The sequence below is a fragment of the Typha latifolia genome, chromosome 11 (genome assembly GCF_019914945.1).
Source record: "Typha latifolia isolate L0001 chromosome 11, TyphaL0001v2, whole genome shotgun sequence".
Lineage (NCBI taxonomy): Eukaryota > Viridiplantae > Streptophyta > Magnoliopsida > Poales > Typhaceae > Typha > Typha latifolia.
In genome coordinates this window covers 9,248,587-9,263,930 of record NC_133096.1, presented here as the reverse complement: position 1 = coordinate 9,263,930, position 15,344 = coordinate 9,248,587, and the positions used below count along the sequence as shown (strand labels likewise).

General features: G+C 39.1%; 2 protein-coding genes across 2 annotated transcripts; one reads left to right on the top strand and one right to left on the bottom strand.

Annotated features, from left to right (window-relative positions):
* The first annotated feature begins 2,627 nt into the window (after positions 1 to 2,627).
* Positions 2,628 to 8,542, top strand: LOC140797557 (mitochondrial adenine nucleotide transporter ADNT1-like). The gene is made up of 8 exons (XM_073151109.1): positions 2,628 to 3,088; positions 4,375 to 4,423; positions 5,181 to 5,344; positions 5,776 to 5,813; positions 6,816 to 6,928; positions 7,085 to 7,198; positions 7,572 to 7,916; positions 8,046 to 8,542. The coding sequence occupies exons 1-8, from the start codon at positions 2,922 to 2,924 to the stop codon at positions 8,127 to 8,129; spliced, it is 1,074 nt and encodes a 357-aa protein (XP_073007210.1). The 5' UTR covers positions 2,628 to 2,921; the 3' UTR covers positions 8,130 to 8,542.
* Positions 8,543 to 8,880: 338 nt separating this feature from the next.
* Positions 8,881 to 12,193, bottom strand: LOC140797556 (uncharacterized). Its single transcript, XM_073151108.1, has 3 exons — positions 11,926 to 12,193; positions 9,715 to 11,673; positions 8,881 to 9,502 (listed from the first exon to the last, which is right to left on the bottom strand). Exons 2-3 carry the CDS (start codon positions 11,609 to 11,611, stop codon positions 9,351 to 9,353), a joined length of 2,049 nt encoding a protein of 682 aa, XP_073007209.1. The 5' UTR covers positions 11,612 to 11,673; positions 11,926 to 12,193; the 3' UTR covers positions 8,881 to 9,350.
* Between the last annotated feature and the right edge of the window lie 3,151 nt (positions 12,194 to 15,344).

The following is a 15,344-nucleotide window of genomic DNA, read 5'->3' as shown; positions in this document are numbered from 1 at the left end:
TGCGAGGGTTGAAAGACATTTATTAGATCACCTAAGAATTGTCAACCTCCTCTGGCTCTTCCATCTGTGATGGGACATGCACTCAAAAGGAATTTGAGCCTGATTTGAACTCGGACTTGAAATCTTATTTTGAAACTCATTTATATCTTTTTGACCCTTTATGGTGTCTACTTGATAGATTCAAAGAAGTTTTTGGGTTGGATTAGATTCATCAATTTTGTTTGGTAATTTTTTTAATCAAATCCAATTCTCTTTTTGCGCTCAAGATTGAATTTGACTGATTATCTCTATCTATATTCTATTTTATTATTAGTGGATTATCTCGTCGTCTCCGCCTATAGATATAGTTATGTAGGCTATAAGTTGAACCACGTAAATTTAATTATTTAGATGACTTGTATTTAGTTTGATTACAATCAAAATCTTTATCTCCTAATCGTTGATTTAAATTGCTCTGCTTCTGTGTATGTCAGTCACAACACAATTTATATAATACAAGTATATCATACTATTATATGTCGATCTTATAAAGCAGATTACAGTCACCAATTTATTTAGCTAATTAAATATGAATAGGCAAAGTTAGCCAAATGAGAAGGACAACTGCAAGGGCTAAATTCAAGTTTTGAGTAGGCCACCTTCTTGAGAGATGAACCCCATGGAAACACTTTGAGTACAAGCATTGATGTAAAGGATGGATTGTTGGATAACCAGTTGGTTATCAGATAAAGATTTAAAAGACATTGATCACCGATCACCTAATATAAGACTAACTGCCTCTTATCATCGACAACAACTCGTGACTGTTCCACATTAATATAAAGTAAAGACAAACGTCGCCAACTACCAAATAAAAAGGTCTATATGCCTCTTCTCATTGCCAACAATCATATCACTGATTAATTAATTAATTAATGAGGTATTTGCTACTGTCCCCACACTAACCAAATCAAAGATAAACACATATCAGCAATCTCCTCTCTCTATACATATATATATAGGAAAGAGATGGGGAGAAGAATTCATCTTGAAACCTGATCATGGAGGAGGAGGAGGAAGAGAGAGGAAAGGAGAAAGGGGGAGGAGGAGAAGAAGGTAAGCTCTCTGTATGGGATTGTGGGAGTCCACTCTATGACTCCTTTGAGTTGGCCTCCCTTTGCCATCTCCTAGATAGGCATCTCATGGCTTTCCCTCTCTCTAAGGAGTCATCTGCCAATTTCACAAGTGGGTCATTTGAAGAAGCCAGTGAAGGTGGCAGGAGAGGGAGGTGGATGGTGGTGAAGTGGAAGGGGAAGTGGAAGGGGAAGGAGGAGTGGGCATGGAGGAGGAGCGAGAGCGGGTTGCGTGCTATCTTTAGAGCCATTGCTTTCTGGAGAAAGATATAGTGTAAAACCTCTCTGTTCTTCCTTTTGCTCTGCCTCCTCCTTAATATTGTGCACTTCGGACTTGAAATTGCATAAATTTATCTGATCCAACTTTTATTAAACCTTTTCTTCTCTTCTTTTTTTTCTTCTCAGAATTGTTTATTTTTATCCGTACTGAGATCCTTCGTTGCAAGAAACAAAATTTTCTCGGATAACCTAAACCCAGATGATTTGTTCATGTGCTTATCCGAATATATTAGTCTTAATTAGCATTGGTTTTGGGCCGACCATTAATTAAAAGAGGCCCAATTCTGAGCTGGTTCTTGGCTCATGGACATAGGAGTTATAATTCTCTTCATTTTAATTTCTCCTGTGAAAAAAATTATTCTCTAAGTATTTACCTTCTTTTTAACAAGAGAAAATAGATAATTACACTAAGCTCTGAAATTATGAATTATTTTTTACATTAATCTTCTTATTTATTGTTCTGAGATATTTTGACCCCTCAAACTATATAATCTCTCTCTCTTTTTTTGACAGCATACCTCATATAATATTTTATTCTTAATTATTCTTTTTTTTTCTAAAATAAATCACGTAATTCTTTGGCGGATATAAAAGGGCCCGTATAAAATAAAAAGATAGTCCAAGTATCTATCTATATATATATATAAATATTCTTAGAAAAAATAATAATTGCTTACTTGTAGAGAGAAAAATGGAAAGTGCTACAAAGGCATATACTTTTTTCTTGGCAGGAAAGAATTCATAAATCCCTTTCCTGCAACGAGAGACAAATACTGTGACACTTCATGCTTAGCTAAAACATAAAAAGTCGGACGTCGCTTATCCATTGTTTGTAGGCTTTGGAGTTTGGAGTTTTGGATTAGATTTTTCCAACAGAAAAAGAATTATGTGGATGTATGCGCAACTGCCCCTCACGTGCACATCATCAAAGGCTTTCTGCCATTGAACCCGACCCGACGGTCCAACCTCCAAACAAATCCCCTTAAAATGACCAAAAAGACACCCACATCTTATAACCACTAATTTTCTGAGCAAGGTTTAATTTAGGATTATATTTTATCATTTTATAAATTAGATTTATATCTAGATTCTCCCTTTTTCTTATTAAATTATTTTATTGATTTAATATTGAAATATTATATGGAAAGAACATCTGAGGGTATAATTGTAACTTGAATCGAAGTCTTGGTTTGGTGATCTAGGTTTTATGTCTTCATAGGAGGCTAAAAGAGTCTTAATAATAATTAGCGAGAGAGAATAACCTTCAACCACCCACAGTCCCCTTGTAGACACCCCCTTCTCCTCCCTCCCCTTCTCTCTCTCTCTATTTATACTTGATGGCCGCCATCAGACGGAACTCCGATACCTTCGTTCCTCCTTTTTCCTCTCCATTCTCTGGAATGGAGACGGCTGCGTTCTGATCCCCTTCGACCCGATCGCCCTTCGGAGATCGAGCCCCAGTCGTTTAGTTTTTCGATCTCTTCTTCTTGGAGTTCGTGGTTGGGGGGATCTTTGTTTTGTTGGGTTTAGATGGCGTCGGAGGATGTGGTCGGGAAGAGCACGGGGGAGTCGGCGGTCACGACGATCGTGAACCTGGCGGAGGAGGCGAAGCTCGCCAGCGAGGGCGTCAGGGCACCCAGCCACGCCATCCTCACCGTCTGCAAGTCCCTTGTCGCAGGCGGCGTCGCTGGCGGATTGTGAGCTCTTGAGATCTATTAAGATTTAAGTGTTTTTTAGTAGTAGTTAATAGAATTGCAGTTTCTTTTTGCCGCAATTTGGATTCATCAAGCCCTAGAAAATCCAGGCACATGGAGAAGTAAGGCAGTTGCCTTCGATATTATTTGTCTACGCCATGTCGTATTTCTGGTCAACCTTCTCTGTTCAAATTATTGGTGTTTGCATGAGTTAGTCTGTTCGACAATGTCCGTAGGTAAGGCTTATGTGAAAATTATTCTAGAAATTTTAATCAACTTGTCAAACGTATGGTGTTTGCTTAACCCTGATAGATATATCCTTAACTGGTAGGATTTTAATCTTTAGTTGGAGGAGGCATTCGGTGCTAATTTTTTTTTTCTTGAGGTTGATTGAGATAATGGTTTAATGTAAAGAGTGGGGCCACATTTAGAATGAAAGGAAGAAGAAAAAATAAAGAAGGAGAAGTGGTTTTCGGATCTTTAATTAGTAATAGTTTATCAGTATTTTGCTGTTCCTTCTATCTACTTGCGAAGTTATCAATTGATATTCTAGTGCAGAAGGATATCATCTTTGACTTTTCTTCTTGAGAGTATTAGAAGATTAAAAGAATCATTGGAGTATTGGACCTTCATTGATCTATTGGGGCTCTTCCCTTTAAAATATTTGTTTTGAAAGCTAATCTTATGTCTTTCATTCTTGATCTTATATCCAACATAAAGCCGTAAAGTTCCTTGTCACTATTATAGAAGAGATAAGGGTATTTGCTTACATCGGATATGAACTAGGTTTTCATACAGCTGTGTTAACCTTGATGCTAGCCTACAATACTCCATGGCATTGTTCATCTAGAATTTCATATCTATTCCTTCTTAATTGACATTTCTCCTTTTAATAATGCTTGTAATTTTTAGTCGCACTGGAGATGTTCAAATGTTGAAATGAATGCTCATTCCTTTTATTGTGTAGATTGCTGATGTCATCAAAGAGATAATATTCATTGTATAATGAATAATTACCATTTCTTCAGAGTATTTGATGGTAGAAAGATCCATATTTTATACTGAATGTAAAGACTTACAACCTAGTATGAGTTCTTGAAATGATACAGAAATTGTAGTGATATTAGATGAATGGGTAAGATAATATTAAACATAGTGATACACGTACATATCTACGACACACATCAGTGAGATATATCCTTCTTTTGAACTGTTTGATGCTCCGGCAGTCCTTCACACATTTCTGCCCTATCTTTTAGTTTGTCTTACATCGTGCACTTCTCATGCAGATCACGTACTGCTGTTGCTCCTCTTGAACGGTTAAAAATCTTGCTTCAGGTGATGGTTCCTTTTCATTTTTTTTCCTTTATGGGTTTTGATAGCTATTTCCCTTTCTCCTCACCTCTGAAACTTATTAGGATTTCTTATTCAGGAATTCATGTTCGTAATCCTTACATTCTTAACAAAGTATTCTTTTTTGAAGAGAAATTTTTTGGATCGAAGGATGTATATAATGGTATCCATGCTAAATTTTTAAGCATAAGTAGGAAATGAAACTATGGATTTTGAGGTTACTTTCCTAGTTCCTGCTGTGCATTCAGTGAAGTTTCTTCACAATCTCCAAGAAGAAAACTGGAGATTGAAATTGTCTGTCCACTTATTCAATGACGACTGACGAGTGGAAGCTTTTACTTTTCTGCCAGCATGTATTAACCTTGGCTGAAATAAATTTGTTATATTAACTCAATAAATGCTCTTTATATGGATCCTTGTTGAGCATTTGTGATATTCTACTTTCTTTAATAGGCACATTAATTTATTGCTTTAGTAGATACCAAGAAAAATAGTTTGGCCTTCTTCGGAAGTGCACATTTTTGACACAGTTATGATTGATGAAGTTTCATTTTTCTCTATAATCTTTATTTCTTTCAGAACAATTTAATATCTCAAAATTCTTTGGTTTCAAAGGAAGTCTTTTGCCAAATATGGTATTCTGGCTTATACTTTGAGAATATCTGTATCATATTCTAGTTGATATACAGCACTTGTTTTCATGAAACTGCCTATTTCAACTGCTTCATTTTGTTCTACGTAGGTTCAAAATCCTCACAATATCAAATATAATGGAACAATCCAAGGCATTAAATATATATGGAAAACTGAGGGCTTCCGTGGGCTTTTCAAAGGCAATGGTACTAATTGTGCAAGAATCGTTCCAAATTCAGCAGTCAAGTTCTTTAGCTATGAGCAAGCATCCAGGTTGGTTATATTTAGTGACTTAGTTCAGTCATAAGAATTTGGTAAAGTTGGTAAATATAGTCTTAAAAGCTTTAAGCTTTTTCCATTGTCTAGACACATATTACCATCCTATTTTTGCTTAGCTTCAATATTATTAGACGACCCAGACCTTGCAATGCAATATTACTATAGGATTTTTCTTATGTGAAGCAGAAGTATTATTTAAGGTTTTAATGCACTCAGGTGTCATAATCTTGTTGTTGTTCTCTGCTTTTGTTGAGCAAACACTTTGTGCTTTGAACATCTGTATGGTCATGGATAGATTGCATGGTTGATACTTTTCAGTTGCAAGTAGATTGCATCACTTACTTCGCATATCCTTAAAGATTGGAAGATATCTGTTTGCTAATATACACCTCTTTCATTTTACTAATGTATGTAATTTTTAACAGTGGAATTTTGTGGCTGTACCGGCAGCAGTCTGGGGATGGTATGACCTTTCTCCCTCTTCATCCTTTTCCCCCATTAGCATCCTTTCGATCCTCTCATCAGTTTACAAAACAGATAATTAACACACTTTTAATGGTCAGACACGAGAACATATGTTCGTTTTCATTTGCACAAGTACATACTCTTGAATAGACTTGTTAAAAACCTTTTGGAACAATTATTTTCAGGTCAATAATTAACTTTAAGTAACTTTAGAATATTTTGATACTTGTAGTTACAAAGTAATTGTAGTGATTAATTGATCAGATTCATATGCCATTTTTATGAACTCTAAGTTTTCTTAATTATTTATTGGCCTAATCGGCAAAAAGGTCAAATCTATGTTATTTGGACATGAAAGAAAGTCTATCTAAATGGGGAGTATGTTGATCTGAAAATAAGGAGCAAGTTTTTATCTCTAGGGAATGTACAAGTCAAGGAGCCAAAGAATTGTAGTGTTTCTCAGCTTGGACAGGAAAAAAGTCTACCCATATGGGGAGTATGTTGATCTGAAAATAAGGAGCAAGTTTTATCTATAGGGAATGTACTGGTCAGAGCCTAAGAATTGTAGTGCTTCTCAATTCTCATCTTGGGAGAACATAAATGGTATAGATTCATTATTCTAGTATATTTCTATTTCAGGGATGCCAACAAGTTGTAAGTTTTGTATTAGTTGTTTTTTTTTCCTCCTATCTTGCTACCCCATAATTCCAATCTGATTGAATAGATTTCTCTTTCGTTCAAGTGATTGCTCTCTTATACATTTCCTAATCCTGACCCAGTCACCCACCTATTAGGTTCTGCAGAAGACTTCCAAGGGAAAATTATGTTCGCCGGTAGAAACTGCATAGCTAGGTCACTGACTCATGATTTCATTGACACAAGACTTTTTTTAGCACAGAAATTATATTATTTCATCTGTTTAGTAATATATTTCTCATTATCTTCTGATTAAGAAATTCTTTTAATTCCTTTTTTCGTTATTCTTTTGAAATCCCTGCAGAAGATGCTCAACTTACTCCAGTATTGCGCCTTGGAGCTGGAGCATGTGCAGGAATAATTGCTATGTCTGCTACTTACCCCATGGACATGGTTCGAGGAAGGATTACTGTGCAGGTGTTGTGTTAACTTTAAAGTTTACTAAGTGTACTGCTATGAGGCATCAAAGACTTTCTAATTAGTGTGCGCTTGAGAGGAAATATGCTGTAGAAGTTCTCTTTTTATCTTGTCTTTGCTTTTCTATTAACCTTTGCCAGCTGCATCTCTACACAGACTGAGAAGTCTCCTTACCAGTATAGAGGAATGTTTCATGCATTAGGCACAGTCTATCGTCAAGAAGGCTTTCGTGCTCTGTACAAAGGCTGGCTTCCATCTGTTATAGGAGTTGTAAGTTTTCTGTTTTCCAGAGTGCATTTCTGTCAGTCAATATGTCTTATTGATGACCTTATTTTGTTGACATACATTTTAATGCTGTGAAATAAGCAGCTGTTTCCATTCTTATGTTCATTTTGTAACTATTTTGCCAAATGCAGACTAGATGACCTTAACTAAGCGCTCTCCATTCTTATGTTCATCTTTCTATGCTCCTGAATTTTTACTCCAATTAGAAAATGCAGAAATATAGGTGCCTTGTATTACTTATTTACATGCTGGGTGGAAATTTTTCTATACTAGTTCTCAAAAGACAACATATTTTATCTTGCTGTATTCTGCTCATGATGGACATATTTTGGACCTTATGTTGTATTTCTACTTGCAGGTTCCGTATGTCGGTCTCAACTTTTCTGTCTATGAATCTTTGAAAGACTGGCTAATCAAAACCAAGCCGTTTGGTCTTGTCGAGGACTCTGAGTTGAGTGTGGTAACAAGACTTGCATGTGGAGCTGCTGCTGGAACTGTTGGACAGACTGTTGCCTATCCTCTTGATGTTATTAGGAGAAGAATGCAGATGGTTGGTTGGAAGGATGCTGCATCAATTATTACAGCTGAAGGAAAGAGCAAAGCACCACTTGAGTATACTGGGATGGTTGACGCATTTAGGCAAACAGTCCGTCATGAAGGTTTTGGGGCATTATACAAGGGCCTTGTTCCCAATTCAGTTAAGGTATTCCATCTACACCTAGTTGTCAGTTAAGGTTTTGGGACCTCACACCATCATGTCTCTATATCATTGGGGTTTAAATGATGCCATTATACTGTTGTCTTAGGTAGAATCCCCTTGTTTCTATTTCAGGTGGTGCCATCCATTGCAATTGCCTTTGTGACGTATGAGATTGTGAAGGATATTCTTGGAGTAGAAATGAGAATCTCAGATTGAGGAAAGGGTAATGAGTTCGACTGTTATTCTCTTAGTGGCTTGACTGCTCTTTTTTGTCGGTGAGCGGATAGAAGGATAGGTATGTGATCAATATAAGGCCTATCGTCCCATCTCCCATGTGGATATATCTGCTACTAAATTCACAGCTGGACTTGCTTTCCACCTTTAGCTTGTGGAAGAATAAATCAGCTGTTCATTAGGGAAGAGCATTTATGTAGTGTTTGTAAAATCTATTTAATGGATTTTATATAAATTGCAGCATACAAGAGATCTGCCATTTGCTACATGGAAGATGCTTCCTCTTCCTAGTAATCGTTTCTCACAAGGCATCTTGCTTATCTTTTTGTGTTACCTTCTGCTGAGAAAGATTGAAGAAGAATAATTATCACTTTTCTATTCTAGTTTCTTGGTTCTGATTCTCATGTGCAAAATTCAATAATCGGCATTTGCTTTTAACGGATTATGTTTTCTCTCTTTTATCCTTTTGCGTTTGTGCAGTCAATCCATGTACAATTTCTGCCAGGTAAGAAGTGTTATTTATATCTCGTATCCGGTGGTTCGAATCTTCTCAGTTCTCTTGATCATTTTGGATGCTCAGGACAACAGGATGGTGCTCAAATAACTAAAGGAGTTTATGTTGGATGAGTGTATAAGTTTAAATTCTAACAGACCTGGGTTTAACAGGGACACCATTGAATTTCATTTCTCGGAAAAAAAAATACAACTGATAATTATGTCTCGGGCTCATCTCTTGAGAATAGGAAAGAATTAATACGTTTAGAATTAGCAAACAAACAACAGTAGTTACAGTACTATAATCGTTCACATCTTACAGAGTATTTGTGCTTTGAAAATATGGTGCTACAAGATTTGCAACAGATCAACGGCTTCATTGGTGGCTCATTTCTCCGAATCGCCTCAGGATTCTGCTCGATAAAGTTGTGTTTTGTTTGTTTGACATGAGAGTTTTGAAAAAGATATTGAATACACCATTCTTCGTCATATTTGCTCAGGAAAAGATGGAAGAAGAGTAAAAATAGGATCTTTCGTTGCAACACTGCCCACATCTTTGCTGATATTGAGCCCTGAACGAGCCAGGCTCTTCAAAGAAGAAATTTAGCATCAAGACAGAGCAGGCTTGGTGTTTCAAACTGATTCCGAGTATCTCGCCGTCGTTACACGAAAGAACAAGCATTCCTGATCAAAGATGAAGATCGCAAATTATGCCAACTCCGAATCAGAGGCATGCCCAGATTTCCTTCTCCTTCCTGGGCTCATCTGAACTGGTCGCAGCTGGCTCTCAGAGTTAATCCTCAGAGTGCGTCTATGTGTTAGTTCTGGAGGCCTAACTATTCTTGCTTTCTGCTGCAGTCCTGGAAAAAAAAAAACCAAGAGGATCAAATTATTTTGACACTAGCCGCAACAATGAGAGGAATCAAAGGGTGAGTGTCAAAATAAGCTAAAAATTATTCTCCTCATCTCCCATTGATTCAAAAGGTAGAAATTCTTATATCAAGATTCCTCTAATAGCAGTTTCACATAAAATTAAAATGTTACTAATGTCACAAAAAGAATCACAGTTTACCTGTTCGTGACTTGGCCTTCCCATTTACCTTGGCTGAAGAGCTAATATGAGGTAATGACTTCACTGAACGATTGGCGACAGAAAACGTATCATCTTGTATGAAAGTTCCAAATCCATTCTCATCTCCATATATTGATGCCCCCTCACTTCCCGACTCCGAACTCTTGTCCTTAATATTGATAGCAGTCCTTTCTCTTTCTATGAACCTGTATGCATACATCTCAAAAGGGATTTCAGACACCCTGATAACTTCTTTGGCCTGCCAGCTTGTGAATCTCTTCGACAGGCTCGACTCCAGATCGAAGTAGTCCACCGGCGGCGCCGGAGAATCCGGCTGGCCGTGATCAGGATTCATAATTAAAAACCTCTTGACGTAGCGAAGAATCCGACAGATGGAAGAGAATGTCGGGCGCTGGGATGGATCGGCATGCCAACATTTCTTTGTTAGGCTAGCCAGATATTTTGGAGATTGGAAAGGAAACAGCGGCCGCTCGCCTGCTCTTATGTTCTTGCTCATCTTATCACCCTGAAGATGGTTGTCTTCGAACGGGATTTTACCGGTCAGCAGCTCGAAGCATACCATTGAGAAGCTATACACGTCTGCCTTCTCCGTGCACTTGAAGCTTCCGGCGTCGGCCGCCGCCGCCGACGACTGTTCCTGCTCTAAGACCTCCGGAGCATACCAGATACAGGGGTTTGTACTGACTGCAGCTGATTGGTTTGAAGTAGCTCTGGAGCTGTTCTTCGCCGGTGATAACCCGAAACCCGAAACCTTGACGTGCAAATAGCCATCAGGAGACGAAGTTCTGGTCCTAACCAAGATGTTTGATGGATTCAAATCTCCATGATATATCTTCCTGGAATGCAGATACTCCATTCCTCTGGCAATCTGAAGCATTATGTCGACCGCCACAAGCAGAGGGAAAGGGATCCTTCTCCTTGGGGAGCAGATTTCCTTAATGCAGTTGGTGAGATCCTTGCTCATGAGCTCCATAACAATGAAGCACTCCCTCTTCTCGTCATCATAGAATGAGTACATGTAATGCATTACATTCGGATGATTGATCGACGACAGGAGAGCGATCTCGGCGTTCATCGGCTCGATGTCTCCGATGAAATGCTTGACTGCAAAATTCTCCCCCATCCACTGCACTTCCTTGAATTGGCCTGAAGACCCAAATCTTCTCCTCACTTGGTAGTCACTCGTGAGAATCGAAGTAGGGTGAAGCTTCCCTTTCGGCCCGAGTAGGACCTCGGCGAGCCGGTTCTCGTGCTTCGTCATAGGCCTTGATAACGCCGATGCTAAGCTCCTCTTCTCCTCTATCATCTGAGATAGAATCCATTTGTCCTCCTTCCATGCCGTCTCTACTTTGCTGCAGATGTCTTGTGAGACCAAGTAGAGCTTTCCAAACTTGTGCTGGAAAAGCTTTGGCTCCATCCATTCCTTGTCATACTTTTTCGAGAAAATTAGCCTCATCCGATTGATCTCCTCTTGATCGCACCCAGTTATCTCTCCGACGTTCTCAATCGCCTCGAGCACGATGGGGACGCACCAGAGCAAGTTGTGCAGGTGGAACTCGACGCAGTCGGTGCTCTGGTTGATCGCCACGGCTTTCGCCCACCAATCCTTAGGCTCGAGGCATTGCTTGATGAATTGTTCCCCCTCGCGGATGATTCGATGCATCTCCCTGAGGGGATGCTCGAGAGCCTTCCACTTTGTGAGCTTCTCGTCGAAGCGGAGATGGTTGCGCATCTCGTCGGCAATCCCCTCGAAGGCGAGGTTGAAGGCGTCGACGAGCAACCGGCACTGGCGCTGGCTGATGCGTAGCTCGTCGCGGAACACCATCAGAGCCTTGATGCTCCCGAGAGCTTCGCCGATCTGACGAAATTGATCCATCCCCTATCAGTTGATAGATTGAGGATGGAAACTTAATTCTCTCTTCTTCTTTCTCTCTTCTCCTAAAATAAAGAACGAGATTCATGCAGCAAATATCAATTAATTTGCACAAAAACTTACAACTCCCATATAAGAATCAACAAAGAAAAAAAGTCAAACGTCTTTCAATTAACATGTTCAACTTTTCCTGGTTCATGAGAAACCGCTTCCTATGGATTTGTATAGAAAAACTTCCGAATTTAATTACATCCCCGAAAGAAATCAACGAATTAAAATGGAATCATAGAACTGCATGCAGCCAAGCAAACTCGTACCGGATTCTTGCAACAAAATCGTGCGGCTCCCAAAAATCCCGGCTCGCGTTTGAAGGCTTCGAGAGGAATCAAAGAGGGAATCAGGCTTGATCTTCTATAATTTGACGTAGAAATCAAGGAATGGAACATCCAAGAGAAACGGAAGGGAAAAAAAATAAAATAAAAATAAAACAAAAACAACAAAGAAGGGTTAATTTGGAAAGTAGTGAAGGAGACGACGGTACGTGCGATGGATCGATCCTACGCTTCACACCTGGCGGCTTTTTGTAGGAAAAGAAACCACGACGCGCGTTTCATTTGGACTAAGATCGTGTGTTGTTTTCTTTTTCAATATTTTTTAATTAGACAGGGGAGGGGGTTGGTTATTTACATATATTATTCTTACAAGTTACAAGTTAGAAGCTCATTATTGATTGATAACATGGAAAGAATGTTCCCCTGCACCAATTTTATAACCGCTTCGAGCATGACTCCTTCTGAATATTCTCATTTTTCGTACATTTCTCTTTAGGAATATAGAATAAATATAAAGTTAAATGCTAGACGCCTAGAAGGTGGCGGACCACCGGATGTTGCAGGCCAACTGCTGGTGTAGGATTAGGTCTGGGGACCTATCATAACACCCTGTGAGATAGGCTGGTGTATCATTAGTTTGGACCACCCTTTTCTTTTCGTTGAAAAATTAACATTAAAAATAATTAATAATAATAATAATAATTTATCAGCTTTTATGTATTTTTTTTTTTTTTTGTTGAAAATTTCTCTGAGGGTCGGAATTTCTCGATCGTCGGGGCGGTTGGATTTGCACGACGCGCGAAAATAGTAACGACCAAGCAGCGCGGCACCAAATGGATGATCGCCACGTGTGGAGTTGTTGAACGGGTCGCTTCGGAGGTCGTTACGTGCCATCTAAGTCTTGACCGGCCATCCACTTCTCCTGCCAAAAGGCGATCATTATAGCAATATCGCATCCTACTCCAGTGACCCACTTATGGGAGAGGGGATCGCGTGCACCTCCTGCTGTAGGAAAAAATCACCTTACATTGGGGCGCCCACTTGGCAGTATTTTAGTTGCCACCTAAATTTGGAATGCTCTCTGTTCCAACTTCCAATTCGAGAAGTCGTCGACTCGACGGAGTCAATCCGCCGTGTCTCCAAATGTCAATTTTTATGCATTCAAGTCAATAATAATATATTCTACTCCTATGGATACAGAAATAAATCATCAAGTTGGACTCTGATTTGTTCAATCGCCTTTGTTATGATCAATGTTGACTTAACTAACCTATTTATAAATTATCAACTACCTAAGCCAATTCCTACTCCTACCTCAAACTGTTGTCCTTCTGAGTCATTTTTTATTATTATTTATTACTATATTCCTAAAAGTTGCATCAAAGAGTTCTTCTTCTCAATTCAAAATTATAAATTCACTTTATATTTCATAAGAATAAATAAGATAAGCCTATGGGCCAAGTCCGAGATGCACTTTCTTCTTAGCTCATAATAGTGATATCCATCGCCTCCTAGCGTGCTTAAACTACATGCCGATAACTCCTTTTGCATTGTTGACATATCTCGGTGGCGTAGAATTTATTTTGCAATCTAATCTTGGTTTACCTTTTTTTTTACTAGTAACTGTTATGCTACCTTTAGGTCCACCCTCATGGCGAAGGTTATCACCCCGAGGAAAGCACTCTTTGTTTTGGGTCACATCTTTTGGTTGAATCTAATTCTCATTGGCTGGTGAACACCCTCAATGACCTACTTAGGCTTCCTTGGGCTGTTTGCTATCATCCTCCGAAGAATGTTGTCACTACTTTCTTATTTTCCCTCTTCTTTGATCTCCCATACTTATTGTCGAGCCAACTAAGTAGCAAATTGGCTAGGGGACACTACTTGTCTCGTAGATCATTATTATACTTGAGAGAGGGCCTTCGTAGATCATGATTAGCCTCTTTTTTACACTAGAGCACCTAAACTATGAAAATTTAATATATGAAGACACCAAGAATTGGACCGAGTAAGATAACATTTTTACTCATGATTAAGTGGCATTGACTTGATATTGCCAAAGCAAAACCTCCCAGTGTTGAATGTAATTGCCAACATCACAATCCTTCTCTTCTTCCTTGTCGACCTCAAACTTAATTATTGAGTCATTCTCAACATCGGGAACAACACTCTAGCCATCGTCCTTGCCAGCATCTCCATCCTCCTTTGTCCTTAGCATCGGCATCTCCATCGTCCTCTATAACAATGTTGTACGCAAAACTCGTAATGTTGTTGAACATGTGCTATTCACGTTAGAATGTAAAATATAATTTTTAAAATAGTTAGTGAGTTAATATAATATCAAAAGCAGAGATTATGAATTCAAATACTAGTATACCCATTTTTGCATGAAAATATAAAACTCAACATATTTAAATTAAATTTATTTCTTGAATCCATAAAAAATATATCAGCCTAAAATATAAAATATAAAAAATACGGATAGCTGACCCGACATTTTCCGTGGCATGTAAAGTTTAGTCCAACTGACTTATAATCAGCTCCCAATTCAACATAGTTTTTACGTCAAAGGGTGTCAGTGTGAGATTATTCATGAGGTGTGATTGTAATTTACTCTTAATACAATTCTTTCTTTACTTTTAATACAAATAAATTTACCGAGCCCAAGACTTAACTGGTAATTCTAAGAGGCCGCATTAGCAGCGATCTGGCCCAATACCCCAAAACTTTGGGCTGCCCACCTGCGACCTTATTTTTCAATATCTTTGATGAGGAATTTCCGACCGTCTAGATTTTTTGTCTGACCTTATCTCGGAGATGTTATTGGCCGGCCCAAGTGCCGATGTTCCAGCAAAAGGAAAGTTTCCGAAAGTCTGCTGAGACTGATCGCGGGAATACTTTGCGTTCGGTACTCGGCAGAAATTTATTGGCTGTTTGCCAGTAGTTTCCTTTTACGAGCAGACTAAGGGGCTAGTTTTGGCAATTGGCGTTTCCAACTCCGACGACGGATACCATCCATCCCCTCTCCGTTCCTACGCCTCTATAAATAATGGCCACTGAGAGAATCGAGCATAGATGTACGACAGATGGAGCCGGTGGCGAAGAAGCCGACGAAGGCGGACGGCCGGTGCGGCGATTTCCAGATGCCGGTGCACTACCCGAGGTACACGAAGCCAGACTACGAGGCGATGCCCGAGTGGAGGCTCGACTGCCTCCTCGCCCAGTACGGCCTTCCGGTCACCGGCGATCTCGTGGAAAAGAGAGAGTTCGCCGTCGGCGCCTTCCTCTGGCCAACGCACCGTTGAGGCCTTTTTAAGTTTTTAACTTCTTTTCTTGAAGAGATGGGTTAGAAGTACGAGAGAAGGGTTTATTTTGAGGAACGAATTGTAGTAATTTATTAGTAT

Coding starts and splice junctions, on each gene's coding strand:
- LOC140797556 (XM_073151108.1), bottom strand. CDS start 11,611: ATGGATCAATTTCGTCAGATCGGCGAAGCTCTCGGGAGCATCAAGGCT. Junction 9,503..9,714: donor GAAGGCCAAGTCACGAACAG/GTAAACTGTGAT, acceptor TTTTTTTTCCAG/GACTGCAGCAGAAAGCAAGA.
- LOC140797557 (XM_073151109.1), top strand. CDS start 2,922: ATGGCGTCGGAGGATGTGGTCGGGAAGAGCACGGGGGAGTCGGCGGTC. Junction 3,089..4,374: donor GGCGGCGTCGCTGGCGGATT/GTGAGCTCTTGA, acceptor CTTCTCATGCAG/ATCACGTACTGCTGTTGCTC. Junction 7,917..8,045: donor TTGTTCCCAATTCAGTTAAG/GTATTCCATCTA, acceptor TTTCTATTTCAG/GTGGTGCCATCCATTGCAAT.